Here is an 18,522-nt window from a genome sequence, read left to right as displayed (position 1 = left end):
TCATGGCACACTAGTGTGCAGCAGCACAGTGGTTGAAAAATGCTGCTCTAGAGCCTCTGCCCAGCTCTCAATAGCCTTAGCCACCCATGCAGCGGCCATAGCCGGTGGTGGAATAGCTCATGTAAGAGAATAGACTGATTTAAGACCGGCTTAAATTTTTCTATCCGTAGTTTCCTTCAGGGTAGATGCAGTCGGAATAGGCAGGGTAGAGCTTTTAACAATGTGCGCGACGTGGGAATCCACAGTATGGGGGACCTCCCACTTGGCACAATCACCAGCTGGGATAGGGTAAAAAGAAGCCAGGTGTTTTGGTATCTGGAACTTCTTGTTAGGGGTACTTTATGCTTCACACATGAGGTCGATAAGCTGACATAACTGTGAAAATTCAGCCTTTACAACTTTCGGGCGTTTGAATAGTGGATCTTTTGGTTTGGGGACAGGCTCCTCCTCTTCTATTTGTAGAATGTATTTAACTCCCACACTAGCGCAAGTACATCCAAGGTAGAATGACGCTCCTCCTTACCTGGGGGGGACTCAGGGAGAGACGTCTGCCTCATCAGCCTCCCCAGATGACCTCTCAGAATGTGAAAGCTGCACAGCATGTGAGGATGGCACAGCATGCTTTAGTAGTGAAGGGTCTGTTTTCCCCTTGTAACATCTGTTGAAAGGCTGCAGAAGTTTGGGCCAGATTCTGGGCTGAGTAAGAGAGAACATCTACCTAGGGTGGAGGCATAGATGGGACTGGTAAAGCAGGCTGTAAATGCTGTGGGAAACACATAGGGGTAGGTAAAACAAGTGTTGCTAAGTGGTCAGTTATCTGCACCAAACCTGTGAAAATGAAGACACCCATGGGGGAGTCCTGAATAGGGACCCGGCTGGTTAGTGTGGATATAGCGAGATGCACACAGACCATCTTGTACAATGTCCTGAGGGGATAATCCCGCTGAACAGGACCTGCATAAGACCATCACAGGAGCAGCATGTTACCCTTGCCTTTGTTAGTCATAGCAACAGTAATCGTATAACACACTACAATCACAATAAGTGTGCAGCATGTACAGTTATTTGACACCCTGTCTCATTATGAAGTACAGTAAACCCCTATTCACCTGGTATAGGCTAACAGAAAGTCAAACAGCAGAGCATGCACATATAATGCAGAATATATGGGCACTAAAATAAACTACTCAGACCACAGCGGCTGGTAGGAATCAGCGCTGTATAACCTGCCCTTGGGAGATGTATACAAGGACACTGGACACAGAATTCCCGGAGACCTGTAGCTTCAGCCCTGTATTGCAAAATGGCCGCTGAGCGTCTCTGAGGGGTAGGAGGGTGGGGAAGGAAAAGCCGCCCGAGACGGGAAACCGCTCTGGAATTGTGCCCTGAGTTGGGAGAGAGCTGGCCTCCCCTATGCCGATATTAACCTCCAGGGGCCACTGGTCTTACCAAACCCCTGTGCTAGTACTTTAAATGCCACGGTGGACTAGTGGGATCTCAGACAAACCAGGGGCCCACATCAGTGCCTCCGGTCCATCTCCAAGACCGGAGGGGTGACTGCATAAAAGACGTGGGGACCAGCCTTACCCGTCACCTAGTGCTCCGGCTGCAGTCTGGGCTGTCCCTGGGTAGCCGGCTAGCAAAGAGCTCCATGACGCCTGCCGGAATCACCAGACCAGTCAATGGCGTTGTGGCACCGGCAGGGAGTTGAAGGAGCAGCAGAGCTGGTGTCCTTGGGACTGCCTAGCTCTGCTTGAAATAAAAGAAAAACAAATTAAAACATAAAAGAAAAGCTTGAGGCTGCTTAAACACAGCCCCACTGTTAAAAGGGGGAGGCAGTCACTTTACCCGGCTGTTGGGATTCCGACACCTGGTGAAATACCGGTGGTCAGAATTCCGACCGCCGGCTGGAATCCCCATTCGGGTGGTGGTCCACGCCACCACCCAAAGGGGAATATAACCATGTGGCAACCGAAGGTCGCCCCGAAGCGTGGCAAGTGCAGCAAGCCCGTAAGGGGACACGCTGCGCTCGCCGCTGGTATGCTGGCATCGGTCTTCTGACCGCCGAGATCCTGACAGATCCGTATATCATACAGATTCCTTAAAAGGTGCATCCGGTTCATACTATCGCCAAAACAAAACTGAATAGCCTGGGCTAGGGGTGATGTGTGTGGGGAGAAGGGAAGGACCGGAGCATCCTGGGAGCTCTAAAACCTTTAACTCTTTGGTGCCTGGTCCTATCCTACCACCTACACCCCAATGTGTCTTCCTGTGGAGACTATGGACCCTGAAGTAGAAAATAAGATTTTACTCACCGGTAAATCTATTTCTCGTAGTCCGTAGTGGATGCTGGGAACTCCGAAAGGACCATGGGGAATAGCGGCTCCGCAGGAGACTGGGCACAACTAAAGAAAGCTTTTAGGTCACCTGGTGTGCACTGGCTCCTCCCACTATGACCCTCCTCCAAGCCTCAGTTAGGACACTGTGCCCGGACGAGCTGACATAATAAGGAAGGATTTTGAATCCCGGGTAAGACTCCTACCAGCCACACCAATCACACCGTATAACTCGTGATACTATACCCAGTTTAACAGTATGAAAACAACTGAGCCTCTCAACAGATGGCTCAACAATAACCCTTTAGTTAACAATAACTATGTACAAGTATTGCAGACAATCCGCACTTGGGATGGGCGCCCAGCATCCACTACGGACTACGAGAAATAGATTTACCGGTGAGTAAAATCTTATTTTCTCTGACGTCCTAGTGGATGCTGGGAACTCCGAAAGGACCATGGGGATTATACCAAAGCTCCCAAACGGGCGGGAGAGTGCGGATGACTCTGCAGCACCGAATGAGAGAACTCAAGGTCCTCCTCAGCCAGGGTATCAAATTTGTAGAATTTTGCAAACGTGTTTGCCCCTGACCAAGTAGCAGCTCGGCAAAGTTGTAAAGCCGAGACCCCTCGGGCAGCCGCCCAAGATGAGCCCACCTTCCTTGTGGAATGGGCTTTTACTGATTTAGGATGCGGCAGTCCAGCCACAGAATGCGCCAGCTAAATTGTGCTACAAATCCAGCGAGCAATAGTCTGCTTAGAAGCAGGAGCACCCAGTTTGTTGGGTGCATACAGGATAAATAGCGAGTCAGTTTTCCTGACTCTAGCCGTCCTGGAAACATAAATTTTCAAGGCCCTGACTACGTCCAGTAACTTGGAATCCTCCAAGTCCCTAGTAGCCGCAGGCACCACAATAGGTTGGTTCAAGTGAAAAGCTGATACCACCTTAGGGAGAAACTGGGGACGAGTCCTCAATTCCGCCCTATCCATATGGAAAATCAGATAAGGGCTTTTACATGACAAAGCTGCCAATTCTGACACACGCCTGGCTGAAGCCAAGGCCAATAACATGACCACTTTCCACGTGAGATATTTTAGATTCACGGTTTTAAGTGGCTCAAACCAATGTGATTTTAAGAAACTCAACACCACGTTGAGATCCCAAGGTGCCACTGGAGGCACAAACGGGGGCTGAATATGCAGCACTCCTTTCACAAACGTCTGAACTTCAGGTAGTGAAGCTAGTTCTTTCTGGAAGAAAATCGACAGAGCCGAGATCTGTACCTTAATGGAGCCTAATTTCAGGCCCATAGTCACTCCTGCTTGTAGGAAATGCAGAAATCGACCTAGTTGAAATTCCTCTGTTGGGGCCTTTTTGGCCTCACACCAAGCAACATATTTCCGCCATATGCGGTGATAATGCTTTGCAGTTACATCTTTCCTGGCTTTAATCAGCGTAGGAATGACTTCCTCCGGAATGCCCTTTTCCTTCAGGATCCGGCGTTCAACCGCCATGCCGTCAAACGCAGCCGCGGTAAGTCTTGGAACAGACAGGGCCCCTGCTGCAGCAGGTCCTGTCTGAGCGGCAGAGGCCATGGGTCCTCTGAGATCATCTCTTGAAGTTCCGGGTACCACGCTCGTCTTGGCCAATCCGGAACCACGAGTATTGTTCTTACTCCTCGTTTTCTTATTATTCTCAGTACCCTTGGTATGAGAGGCAGAGGAGGGAACACAAACTGACTGGTACACCCACGGTGTCACTAGAGCGTCCACAGCTATCGCCTGAGGGTCCCTTGACCTGGCGCAATATCTCTCTAGTTTTTTGTTTAGGCGGGACGCCATCATGTCCACCTGTGGCCGTTCCCATCGATTTACAATCAGCGTGAAGACTTCTGGATGAAGTCCCCACTCTCCCGGGTGGAGGTCGTGCCTGCTGAGAAAGTCTGCTTCCCAGTTGTCCACTCCCGGAATGAACACTGCTGACAGTGCTAGTACGTGATTTTCCGCCCATCGGAGATCCTTGTGGCTTCTGCCATTGCCATCCTGCTTCTTGTGCCGCCCTGTCGATTTACATGGGCGACTGCCGTGATGTTGTCTGACTGGATCAGTACCGGCTGGTGTAGAAGCAGGGATTTTGCCTGACTTAGGGCATTGTAAATGGCCCTTAGTTCTAGAATATTTATGTGTAGGGAAGTCTCCTGACCCGACCATAGTCCTTGGAAGTTTCTTCCCTGTGTGACTGCCCCCCAGCCTCGAAGGCTGGCATCCGTGGTCACCAGGACCCAGTCCTGTATGCCGAATCTGCGGCCCTCTAGAAGATGAGCACTCTGCAGCCACCACAGCAGAGACACCCTGGTTCTTGGAGACAGGGTTATTAGGCGATGCATCTGAAGATGCGATCCGGACCATTGGTCCAACAGGTCCCACTGAAAGATTCTGGCATGGAACCTGCCGAAAGGAATTGCTTCGTAAGAAGCCACCATCTTTCCCAGGACCCGCGTGCAGTGATGCACCGATACCTGTTTTGGTTTCAGGAGGTCTCTGACTAGAGATGACAGCTCCTTGGCTTTCTCCTCCGGGAGAAACACTTTTTTCTGGACTGTATCCAGAATCATACCCAGGAACAGTAGACGTGTCGTCAGAACCAGCTGTGATTTTGGAATATTCAGAATCCAACCGTGCTGGTGTAGCACCTCCTGAGATAGTGCTACTCCCACCAACAACTGCTCCTTGGACCTCGCCTTTATTAGGAGATCGTGCAAGTACGGGATAATTAAAACTCCCTTTCTTCGAAGGAGTATCATCATTTCCGCCATTACCTTGGTAAACACCCTCGGTGCCGTGGAGAGTCCAAACGGCAGCGTCTGGAATTGGTAATGGCAATCCTGTACCACAAATCTGAGGTACTCCTGGTGAGGATAGTAAATGGGGACATGCAGGTAAGCATCCTTGATGTCCAGGGATACCATGTAATCCCCCTCGTCCAGGCTTGCAATAACCGCCCTGAGCGATTCCATCTTGAACTTGGATTTTTTTATGTATGTGTTCAAGGATTTCAAATTTAAAATGGGTCTCACCGAACCGTCCGGTTTCGGTACCACATACAGTGTGGAATAGTAACCCCGTCCTTGTTGAAGTAGGGGCACCTTGATTATCACCTGCTGGGAATACAGCTTGTGAATTGCCGCTAGCACAGCCTCCCTGTCTGAAGGAGTAATCGGCAAGGCAGATTTTAGGAACCGGTGGGGTGGAGACGCCTCGAATTCCAGTTTGTACCCTTGAGATACTATTTGCAGGATCCAGGGATCCACCTGTGAGCGAGCCCACTGATCGCTGAAATTTTTGAGGCGGCCCCCCACCGTACCTGGCTCCGCCTGTGGAGCCACACCGTCATGCGGTGGACTTGGAAGAAGCGGGGGGAGGACTTTTGCTCCTGGGAACCTGCTGTTTGTTGCAGCCTTTTTCCCCTACCTCTGCCTCTGGACAGAAAGGACCCGCCTTTTCCACGCCTGTTTTTCTGAGTCCGAAAGGACTGTACCTGATAAAACGGCGCCTTTTTAGGCTGTGAGGGAACATGGGGTAAAAATGCTGACTTCCCAGCAGTTGCTGTGGAAACTAGGTCCGAGAGACCATCCACAAATAACTCCTCACCCTTATAAGGCAAAACTTCCATGTGCCTTTTTGAATCTGCATCCCCTGTCCACTGGCGAGTCCATAAGCCTCTTCTAGCAGAAATGGACAATGCACTTATTTTAGATGCCAGCCGGCAGATCTCCCTCTGTGCATCTCTCATGTATAAGACTGAGTCTTTTATATATGCTCTATGGTTAGCAGAATAGTGTCCCTGTCTAGGGTGTCAATATTTTCTGACAGGGAATCTGACCACGCAGCGGCAGCACTGCACATCCATGCTGACGCAATAGCTGGTCTAAGTATAATGCCTGAGTGTGTATATACAGACTTCAGGATCGCCTCCTGCTTTCCATCAGCAGGTTCCTTGAGGGCGGCCGTATCCGGAGACGGTAGTGCCACCTTTTTAGACAAACGTGTGAGCGCTTTATCCACCCTAGGGGGTGTCTCCCAACGTGACCTATCCTCTGGCGGGAAAGGGAACGCCATTAGTAACTTCTTAGAGATTACCAATCTTTTATCAGGGAAAGCCCACGCTTCTTCACACACTTCATTTAATTCTTCTGATGGGGGAAAAAACTACGGGTAGTTTTTTCTCCTTAAACATAATACCCTTTTTAGTGGTACCTGGGTTTATATCAGAAATTTGTAACACCTCTTTCATTGCTTCAATCATGCAACGAATGGCCTTAGTGGACATTAGACTAGACTCATCGTCGTCGACACTGGTGTCAGTATCCGTGTCGACATCCGCGTCTGCCATCTGAGGTAGCGGGCGTTTTAGAGCCCCCGATGGCCTTTGAGACGCCTGGACAGGCACGAGCTGAGAAGCCGGCTATCCCGCATTTGGCATGTCGTCAAATTTTTTGTGTAAGGAGTCGACACGTGCACGCAATTCCTTCCATAAGTCCATCCACTCAGGTGTCTGCCCCGCAGGGGGTGACATCCCTTCTATAGGCATCTGCTCCGCCTCCACATCATTATCCTCATCAAACATGTCGACACAGCCGTACCGACACACCGCACACACACAGGGAATGCTCTAACAGAGGACAGGACCCACAAAAGCCCTTTGGGGAAACAGAGTGAGTATGCCAGCACACACCAGAGCGCTATATAATGCAGGGACTAACTGAATTATGTCCCCTATAGCTGCTGTTATATATACTGCGCCTAAATTTAGTGCCCCCCCTCTCTTTTTTACCCTTTTCTGTAGTGTAGACTGCAGGGGAGAGCCAGGGAGCTTCCTTCCAGCGGAGCTGAGAGGGAGAAATGGGGCCAGTGTGCTGAAGGAGATAGCTCCGCCCCTTTTTCGCAGACTATTCTCCCGCTTTTTTATGGATTCTGGCAGGGGTAATTATAACATATATAGCCTCTGGGGCTATATATTGTGGTATTTTTGCCAGCCAAGGTGTTTTTATTGCTGCTCAGGGCGCCCCCCCCTAGCGCCCTGCACCCTCAGTGACCGGAGTGTGAAGTGTGTATGAGGAGCAATGGCGCACAGCTGCAGTGCTGTGCGCTACCTTGGTGAAGACTGATGTCTTCTGCCGCCGATTTTCCGGACCTCTTCTTGCTTCTGGCTCTGTAAGGGGGGCGGCGACGCGGCTCCGGGACCGAACACCAAGGCCAGTTCCATGCGGTCGATCCCTCTGGAGCTAATGGTGTCCAGTAGCCTAAGAAGCCCAAGCTAGCTGCAAGCAGGTAGGTTCGCTTCTTCTCCCCTTAGTCCCTCGCTGCAGTGAGCCTGTTGCCCGCAGGTCTCAATGTAAAATAAAAAACCTAATTATATACTTTCTTTTTAGAAGCTCAGGAGAGCCCCTAGTGTGCATCCAACCTCGGCCGGGCACAAAATCTAACTGAGGCTTGGAGGAGGGTCATAGTGGGAGGAGCCAGTGCACACCAGGTGACCTAAAAGCTTTCTTTAGTTGTGCCCAGTCTCCTGCGGAGCCGCTATTCCCCATGGTCCTTTCGGAGTTCCCAGCATCCACTAGGACGTTAGAGAAATAATTGATACACCTGTATTCGGAAATGGTTACAAAAAACATATAGCAGTATACGAAATACCACATGTGCTTTTATTGTGTTTTGTTGGGTTTTTGTTTGTTTGTTACCTTGATGCTGCACTCTGAACAGTTTAAAACAGTGTTCCTGAGCCACAGAACTGCATCTGGAGTCCACATACCAATGCTAAGTGGAAGATCTGCAAGACAGCACCTAATAGCCTTATTAAAAAAAAAACAGAAGTCTTTGTTAGCACCAATGCAAAACAATGCGTTTTATAAAGCAGATATTGTGTACATTTTAGGATATGGTTTATTTTGAATACGAATTTACAAACTACAGCTGCTGTTTAAGCAAATTTAAGGCAGCTTAGTACAGTATGTTGCTAAGTCTTTCACAGAGAAATATGTAAGATTCAGATAAAAGTCCATAGGCCACAAAATATGATGTTTATACAATATGAAAATACACCTAACATCAGTCTCAAATATACAGTAAACAAGTACTTATTTTAAAACAGAATTAAAAGACAATTAGTATTATTGTAAACTAACTTGCTATATGCTGGGTATTTTCCCTGTTACATTCTAGATGCTCTGTGGTGTTCTGCAGTGTTGCACACTATGTAATTCTAATATTTAGTCAAAACCAGTATTTTAGATGTGTCTAGTTGTAAATAGTATTTCTGGTGTGAAATGTCTTCTTTATCTATCTATCTCTCTCTATATATATCTATATCTATATTTCGCAGTAGTGGCACTCAGCAACAACTTCTCCAAAGAATTAAAACACCATCACTCTGGATTATGGCTATTTAATACAGAGTGATGGTGTTTTAAATCTTTGGAGAAGTAGTCGCTGAGTGCCGCTACTGCGAACCATAAACTATTTATCCCTTGTGGGATTAGATGGCACCGGGACACAAGTATTTAAGTAACAAAGGAGTGCCGGTCTTTTGAACTGTATCTCTCTCTCTATATATATATATATATATATATATATATATATATATATATATATATATATATATATATATATATATATATATATATATATATATATATATCTCTGTCTATCTATCCACACACGCACACACACAGTATTGGGTGTTCCACAGATCAAAGCTAAAATGCAGTGACTAATCAAGTTTATTAGTAACATGTAATATGTCTTTGCAAAAAAGTGCTGATAACTCTCCTGAAATAAGCAATATATAAATCTGAGAGAATAAACAACTTGCTACAGCAAAAAAAACAACAAAAAACACTATTACCATAATTTACCTGAGGCGGGATTGAGATGATCTCCCTTAGAAACTGAGATGGAATTTCTCTCAGTTCAGACACTTTCACAGAAGCAATTGTCCCAGAATCTGGGAACTGAACATCTAGAGCGCGACTACTGTGGACACTTGTTATCTGTATACAACGAAAAAAATTAGGATTTTAATACCTACCCGTAAATCTTTTTCTCGTAGTTCATAAGGGATATTGGGGGAAACTAGTACGATGGGGTATAGACCGGGTCCAAAGGAGCCAGTGCACTTTACATTTCTTCAACTGGGTGTGCTGGCTCCTCCCCTCTATACCCCCTCCCACAGGCAGCTATAGGTAAAAACGTGCCCGAAGGAGAAAGGACATGAGAGAAGGAACATAACAGAAAAGGTGGTGAGATTTACACACCAGCACACCACTAACATACAACCACCAGCAACGGCTGGTAACAACAGCAGCAACAGCTGAACAGGTAACTATAGAACAAGAACCTGCAGAAAAGTCAACGCACTGAGGCGGGCCCCCAATATCCCTTATGGACCACGAGAAAAGGATTTACCGGTAGGTATTAAAATCCTATTTTCTCTAGCATCCATAAGGGATATTGGGGGAAACTAATACGATGGGGATGTCCCAAAGCTTCCAGAAAGGGCAGGAACGTGCGGAGACTGCTGCAGCACCGCCTGCCCAAGCTGGGTATCCTCTTTGGCCAGGGTATCAAATTTGTAGAACTTCACAAAAGTGTTCTTCCCCGACCAGGTAGCAGCTCGGCATAGTTGCAAGGCAGTGACTCCACGGGCAGCCGCCCAGGAAGTGCCCACTGATCTTGTAGAATGGGCTTTTATAGACTTAGGAACAGGTAAAGCTGCCGACACATAGGCCTGTTGGATAGTAAGTCTAATCCAATGAGCAATGGACTGCTTTGAAGCAGGACAACCCTTTTTCTGCGCATCATAGAGCACAAGCAAGGAATCAGTTTTTCTGACCCGAGCCGTGTGCTTGACATAGATAGTCAAGGCACGCACAGCATCCAATGCCTCCGGAGGAACAGAAGCGTCAGAACTGGATGGAACCACAATAGGTTGATTCAGATGAAACGTGGAGACAACCTTCGGCAGGAACTGCTATCTAGTCCCGAGCTCCGCTCTGTCTTCGTAAAAGACCAAGTACGGACTTTTACACGATAAGGCCCCCAATTCTGAGACACTTCGAGCAGAAGACAGGGCCAGTAACATCACCATCTTCCACGTGAGGTACTTGTCTTCTACCATCATCAGAGGTTCAAACCAGGAGGACTGTAGAAATGCCAACACTACATCCAAATCCCAGGGTGCCGTAGGCGGCATAAAAGGTGGTTGTATTTGGAGTACCCCTTGCAAGAAGGTCTGAACTTCAGGCAACACTGCCAATTTCTTCTGGAAGAAAATGGAGAGGGCTGAAATCTGGACCTTAATGGAACCCAGACTTAAGCCTGCAAGAAACATAGGAAACGTCCCAAGTGAAATATCGCAGGCGGATACTTGCGTTCCTTTCACCAAAAGACATATCTCTTCCAGATAAGATGATAGTGTTTTGACGTCACAGGTTTTCTGGCCTGAAGCATGGTTGCAATAACCTTCTTGGAAAGGCCCTTGTGAGCTAGGATATTCTGCTCAACCTCCATGCCGTCAAACGAAGACGCCGTAAGTCCGGGCAGACGAACGGTCCCTGCTGAAGAAGATCGCTTCTGAGTGGTAGAGGCCAAGAGTCTTGGACGGACATGTCCAGAAGATCCGCGTACCACACCCTCAGAGGCCTATCCGGAGCAATTAGAATTGCCTGGACACCTTGATTCCTGATTCGCTTTAGCACTCTTGGGAGCAATGGGATCGGAGGAAACAGGTAGACAGGCCGGTGCGGCCAAGGCGACGCCAGAGCATCCACTGCCCTCGCCTGAGGGTCCCTGGTTCGTGAGCAATACCAGGGAAGTTTCTTGTTGAGACGAGAAGCCATCATGTCTATTTATGGGCAACCCCACCGGTCGATGATCTGCTGGAACACCAGATGGTGGAGTCCCCACTCACACGGGGTGGAGATCGTGATGACTTGGGAAGTCCGCCTCCCAGTTGTCCACACCCAGAATGAAGATTGCTGACATGGCTCTTGCATTTCTTTCCGCCCAGAGGAGTATCCTTGACACCTCTCGCATGCAGGCTCTGCTTTTTGTATCTCCTTGTCGATTGATATATGCCACCGTCGTGGCGTTGTCAGACTGTACCTGGATCGTGTGATCCTTGAGTAGAGGAGATGCTTGAAGCAGATCATTGTAGATCGCATGAAGTTCCAGAATGTTGATCGGAAGGAGGCTTTTGCGGGCTGACCACCTGCCCCGGAACGGTGTCCCTTGGGTGACAGCACCCATCCGTCGTGAGGAGGGTCCAATCCTGAATCCCGAAACTCCGGCCTTCCAGGAGATTGGAGGGCTGTAGCCAACTCAGGAGGGAAATCCTGGCCTGAGGTGACAGCCGAATCATCCGGTGCATCTGTAGATGTGAGCCGGACCATTTGCTCAGGAGATCCAACTGTTAAGTTCTGGCATGGAACCTCCCATATTGGATCGCATTGTATGAGACGACCATCTTGCCTAACAATCTTATGCAAAGATGTACGGACACTCAAGTGGGTCGGAGCACCATGCGGACCATCTCCTGAAGTGTTTTCGCATTGTCCTGGTAGAAACAACATCTGGGCCACAGTATCCAGCAACATCCCAAGGAACAGAAGCCTCTGAGTTGGCTCCAGATGGGACTTCTGTAAGTTGAGGATCCACCCATGGTCTGACAGAAGATGGATGCTGCGGTTGATAAGGAGCAACAAAAGCTCCCTGGATCGCACCTTTATCAAAAGGTTGTCCAGATAAGGGATCACATTGACCCCCTGGACCCGGAGTTGAAGCATCATCTCCACCATCACCTTCGTGAATAACCTCGGGGCTGTATACAGGCCGATGGGTAGTGCCTGGAATTGGAAGTGATTGTCCAGCAGGGCAATGAGGCGGCCATATCAGAATATGGAGATAGGCGTCCTTGATACCAGCCTGATGAAGTGGCAAAATCGCATTATATAAAGATAGGCGTCCTTGATATCCAAGGAGACCATAAAGTCCTGTTCTTCCAGGGCCGCAATCACTGCTCGCAGGGATTCCATTTTGAACTTGAACACCCTCAAATAAGGATTCAAGGATTTCAGAATCAGAATGGGTCTGCCCGAACCGTCTGGCTTTGGCACCACAAACAGGTTTGTGTAAAACCCCTTGCCGCATTGCGGTAGTGGCACTGGAACAATGATGTGGAACTGGACCAACTTTTGGATAGCCTGTTGCAACGTAACTTGCATATCCTCCAAAACTGGTAAGCCCGATTTGAAAAATCGTAGAGGAGTACTGTCGAACTCCAGCCTGTAGCCCTGAGAAACAAGATCTCTGACCTAGGCAGCCTCCCAGACGTGGCTGAAGTGACGCAGTCGAGCTTTCCCCCACGAGATCCCGTCATGCTGAGGCCTTAGTGAAAGCAAAACTGGTGGACTGTTCCTGAGCACTGGCGCTTGCTGGTTTTCTGGACTTACCTATGGTGCCTCTAGCCGCATTGGAGGCACCTCTGGCCTTGGATCGAAACCTGTGAAACAGATAAGAGAGTCTCGCCGGCGGGGCCCCAGAGGGGAGAAACGTGGATTTTCCAGCCGTGACCTTGGAAATCCATGTGTCCAACTCGACCCCAAACAGCCATTCCACAGAGAAGGGGATAGATTTCACACTAAGTTTAGGTTCCTCGCCCGCAATCCACTGACGCAACCACAAGGCCCTACGTGCTGACGTGCGAGCATTAATGTTCCCCATGTCCTTCAGCGAATCACAGAGGACGCGGGTAGTGTCCTGAATGTGCTTAAGGAGGGTTACCATAGTAACTAAGGGCATATCCCCGAAAGGCCATCCTGAATTTGAACGGCCCAAGAATGAATAGCATGGGTCATCCAGCAACCAGCAATGACCTGTCTTTGTGAAAGGACGGCTGCAGCGTATATAGACTTTATATTAGTGATGTGTACCGGAAATTTTTCGGGTTTTGTGTTTTGGTTTTGGATTCGGTTCCGCGGCCGTGTTTTGGATTCGGACGCGTTTTGGCAAAACCTCCCTGAAATTTTTTTGTCGGATTCGGGTGTTTTGGATTCGGGTTTTTTTTTACAAAAAACCCTCAAAAACAGCTTAAATCATAGAATTTGGGGGTCATTTTGATCCCATAATATTATTAACCCCAATAACCATAATTTCCACTCATTTCCAGTCTATTCTGAACACCTCACAATATTATTTTTAGTCCTACAATTTGCACCAAGGTCGTTGGATGACTAAGCTAAGCAACCCAAGTGGCCGACACAAACACCTGGCCCATCTAGGAGTGGCACTGCAGTGTCAGACAGGATGTCCGATTTAAAAAATAGTCCCCAAACAGCACATGATGCAAAAAAAAAAAAAAAAAAAAAAAAAAAAAAGGAGGCGCACCAAGGTCGCTGGATGGCTTAGCTAAGCGATCCAAGTGGCCGACACAAACACCTGGCCCATCTAGGAGTGGCACTGCAGTGTCAGACAGGATGGCACTTCAAAAAATAGTCCCCAAACAGCACATGATGCAAAGATAAATGAAAGAAAAAAAGGAGGTGCAAGATGGAATTGTCCTTGGGCCCTCCCACCCACCCTTATGTTGTATAAACAGGACATGCACACTTTAACAAACCCATAATTTCAGCGACAGTGTCTGCCACACGACGGACTGAAATGACTGGTTGGTTTGGGCCCCCACCAAAAAAAGAAGCAATCAATCTCTCCTTGCACAAACTGGCTCTACAGAGGCAAGATTGTCCACCTCCTCCTCCGATTCCTCACCCCTTTCACTGTGTACATCCCCCTCCTCACAGATTATTAATTTGTCCCCACTGGAATCCACCATCTCAGGTCCCTGTGTACTTTTTGGAGGCAATTGCTGGTGAATGTCTCCACGGAGGAATTGATTATAATTCATTTTGATGAACATCATCTTCTCCACATTTTCTGGAAGTAACCTCGTACGCCGATTGCTGACAAGGTGAGCAGCTGCACTAAACACTCTTTCGGAGTACACACTGGAGGGGGGGCAACTTAGGTAAATAAAGCCAGTTTCTGCAAGGGCCTCCAATTTGCCTCTTTTTCCTGACAGCATACGTACGGACTGTCTGACGTGCCTACTTGGATGCGGTCACTCATATAATCCTCCACCATTCTTTCAGGTGACAGAATCATATGCAGTGACAGTAGACGACATGTCAGTAATCGTTGGCAGTTCCTTCAGTCTGGACCAGATGTCAGCACTCGTTCCAGAGGCTCTACAGAGGCCTTGGCATCCTCTGCATCACCGCCAGCGGGTGGGCTCGGAATTCTTAGCCTTATCCTCGCAGCCCCAGTTGTGGGAGAATGTGAAGGAGGAGCTGTTGACAGGTCACGTTCCGCTTGACTTGACAAGTGTCTCACCAGCAGGTCTTTGAACCTCTGCAGACTTGTGTCTGCCGGAAAGAGATACAACGTAGGTTTTAAATCTAGGATCGAGCACTGTGGCCAAAATGTAGTGCTCCGATTTCAGCAGATTGACCACCCGTAAATCCTGGTTAAGCGAATTAAGGGTTCCATCCACAAGTCCCACGTACCTAGCGGAATCGCTCTGTTTTAGCTCCTCCTTCAATTTCTCCAGCTTCTTCTGCAAAAGCCTGATGAGGGGAATGACCTGACTCAGGCTGGCAGTGTCTGAACTGACTTCACGTGTGGCAAGTTCAAAGGGTTGCAGAACCTTGCACAACGTTGAAATCATTCTCCACTGCGCTCGAGTCAGGTGCATTCCCCCTCCTTTGCCTATATCGTAGGTAGCTGTATAGGCTTGAATGGCCTTTTTCTGCTCCTCCATCCTCTGAAGCATATAGAGGGTTGAATTCCACCTCATTACGACCTCTTGCTTCAGATGATGGCGGGGCAGGTTCAGGAGTGTTTGCTGGTGCTCCAGTCTTCGGTACGCGGTGGCTGAATGCCAAAAGTGGCCCGCAATTCTTCAAGCCACCGACAGCATATCTTGCATGCCCCTGTCGTTTTTTAAATAATTCTGCACCACCAAATTCAATGTATGTGCAAAACATGGGACGTGCTGGAATTTGCCCACATGTAATGCACGTACAATATTGGTGGCGTTGTCCGATGTCACAAATCCCCAGGAGAGTCCAATTGGGGTAAGCCATTCTGCGATGATGTTCCTCGGTTTCCGTAAGAGGTTGTCAGCTGTGTGCCTCTTATGGAAAGCGGTGATACAAAGCGTAGCCTGCCTAGGAACGAGTTGGCGTTTGCGAGATGCTGCTACTGGTGCCGCCGCTGCTGTTCTTGCTGCGGGAGGCAATACATCTACCCAGTGGGCTGTCACAGTCATAGTCCTGAGTCTGCCCTGCTCCACTTGTCCACATGTCCGTGGTTAAGTGGACATTGGGTAAACTGCATTTTTTAGGACACTGGTGACTCTTTTTCCGAGGTCTGTGTACATTCTCGGTATCGCCTGCCTAGAGAAGTGGAACCTAGATGGTATTTGGTACCGGGGACACACTAACTCAATAAATTCTCTAATTCCCTGTGAATTAACGGTGGATACCGGACACACGTTTAACACCACCCAGGCTGCCAATGCCTGAGTTATCTGCTTTGCAGCAGGATGACTGCTGTGATATTTCATCTTCCTCGCAAAGGACTGTTGGACAGTCAATTGCTTACTGGAAGTAGTACAAGTGGTCTTCCGACTTCCCCTCTGGGATGACGATCGACTCCCAGCAGCAACATCAGCAGCGCCAGCAGCAGTAGGCGTTACACTCAAGGATGCATCGGAGGAATCCCAGGCAGGAGAGGACTCGTCAGACTTGACAGTGACATGGCCTGCAGGACTATTGGCTTTCCTGTCTAAGGAGGAAATTGACACTGAGGGAGTTTGTGGTGTGGTTTGCAGGAGCTTGGTTACAAGAGGAAGGGATTTAGTGGTCAGTGGACTGCTTCCGCTGTCACCCAAAGTTTTTGAACTTGTCAATGACTTCTGATGAATGCGCTTCAGGTGACGTATAAAGGAGGATGTTCCTAGGTGGATAACGTCCTTACCCCTACTTATTACAGCTTGACAAAGGAAACACACGGCTTGACAAATGTTGTCCGCATTTCTGTTAAAATAATTCCACACAGACTAGGTGATTTTTTTTGTAATTTGACCATGCATGTCAATGGCCATATTCGTCCCACGGACAACAGGTGTCTCCCCGGGTCCCTGACTTAAACAAACCACCTCACCATCAGAATCCTCCTTGTCAATTTCCTCCTCAGCGCTAGTAACACCCATATCCTCATCCTGTTGTACTTCAACAGTGACATCTTCAATTTGACTATCAGGAACTGGACTGCGGGTGCTCCTTCCAGCACTTGCAGGGGGCGTGCAAATGGTGGAAGGCGCCACCTCTTCCCATCCAGTGTTGGGAAGGTCAGGCATCGCAACCGACACAATTGGACTCTCCTTGGGGATTTGTGATTTAGAAGAACGCACAGTTCTTTGCTGTGCTTTTGCCATCTTAACTCTTAAGTTTTCTAGCAGGAGGATGAGTGCTTCCATCCTCAGGTGAAGCTGAACCACTAGCCTTGAACATAGGCCAGGGCCTCAGCCGTTCCTTGCCACTCCGTGTCGTAAATGACATATTGGCAAGTTTACGCTTCTCATCAAAGACGCTTTTAATTTTGATTTTTGGGTCATTTTACTGAACTTTTGTTTTTTGGATTTTACATGCTCTCTACTATGACATTGGGCATCGGCCTTGGCAGACGACGTTGATGGCATTTCATCGTCTCGCCCATGACTAGTGGCAGCAGCTTCAGCACGAGGTGGAAGTGGATCTTGATCTTTCCCTATTTTACCCTCCACATTTTTGTTTTGTGTGGAATTATATGCCAGTAATATATCAATAGCAATGGCCTACTGTACCGTACTGCTATATATTATATACTGGTGGTCAGCAAAATTTTGCACTGTCCTCCTACTATATATACTGCGCGCAGCTAAAATGCACCACAGGTATGGATGGATAGTATACTTGACGACAGAGGTAGGTAGAGCAGTGGACTACCGTACCGTACTGCTATAAAATACTGGTGGTCACTGGTCAGCAAAACTCTGCACTGTCCTCCTACTATATAATACTGGTGGTCCCCAGTCCCCACAATAAAGCACACTGAGCACAGATATTTGCAGCACACTGAGCACAGATATGGAGCGTTTTTCAGGCAGAGAACGTAGATATTTTCAGCACACTGAGCACAGATATTTGCAAGCACACTGAGCACAGATATTTGCAGCACACTGAGCACAGATATTTGCAGCACACTGAACACAACTGAGAGAACGCTGCACACGTCCTCCCCCTATCATCTCCAATGCATGAGTGGAAATGGCGGCGACGCGCGGCTCCTTATATAGAATACGAATCTCGCGAGAATCAGACAGCGGGATGACGACGTTCGGGCGCGCTCGGGTTAACCGAGCAAGGCGGGAGGATCAGAGTCTGCCTCGGAACCGTGTAAAATGGGTTTAGTTCGGGGGGGTTCGGATTCCGAGGAACCGAACCCGCTCATCACTACTTTATATATAGTCTATTTTCCGATCCCCAGGATCCTTAACGGTAAAGGAGCCCGGGGCAGGTAGCACCGCCTTCTTTGACAGGCGAGAGACCGAGACAGAAACATCCACGCCAGGGGGTTCCTCCCAAAATTTTCTACCTTCAGGGGCAAATGGGAAAGTGTGCAAAAACTTTTTCGACACTCTGAATTTTTTGTCTGGATTTTTACAGGCCTGTTTGAATAAGTCGTCATCTAACTCTGGAGAATCAGGGAAAGTGACATTAGGCTTGTTGTGTACAAAGAAAAATGACTGCTGTGAGGCAGTGTCCTCTAGAGAGCTTCAGTACATCCCTTATAGCCAAAATGAAGGGTTCAATACCCTGAGCAGCATCTGGATCCCCACTAACGCGATCCAGTTCATCATCATCATCCTGTATAGCATCATCTGTATCAGATAGTAGTGCAGGAAAACCACGCTTCTGGGGACCTGCATGAGAGAGGGAGGGGGGTGCATCAGCCCTAGCAGCTAAATCTGTAACAGCTTGTTGCAGTAGCTGAGTCTTCTGCACATTAGCAGTGAGTTGGAATGACATGT

General features: G+C 48.3%; 1 protein-coding gene across 1 annotated transcript in view; it reads right to left on the bottom strand.

Annotated features, from left to right (window-relative positions):
- Positions 1 to 18,522, bottom strand: part of TDRD7 (tudor domain containing 7) — a 227,262-nt gene that overhangs the window by 36,447 nt on the left and 172,293 nt on the right. Inside the window, exons 13-14 of the mRNA XM_063914237.1 lie at positions 9,251 to 9,385; positions 8,078 to 8,188 (exon numbers count right to left, since the gene is read on the bottom strand). Coding sequence (XP_063770307.1) covers positions 8,078 to 8,188; positions 9,251 to 9,385 — 246 coding nt within the window. The remainder of the gene's footprint in view (positions 1 to 8,077; positions 8,189 to 9,250; positions 9,386 to 18,522) is intronic.

The sequence above is a fragment of the Pseudophryne corroboree genome, chromosome 1 (assembly GCF_028390025.1).
Source record: "Pseudophryne corroboree isolate aPseCor3 chromosome 1, aPseCor3.hap2, whole genome shotgun sequence".
NCBI lineage: Eukaryota > Metazoa > Chordata > Amphibia > Anura > Myobatrachidae > Pseudophryne > Pseudophryne corroboree.
Note: the sequence above shows the minus strand (reverse complement) of the source record. Positions and strands in the feature narration are given on the sequence as shown.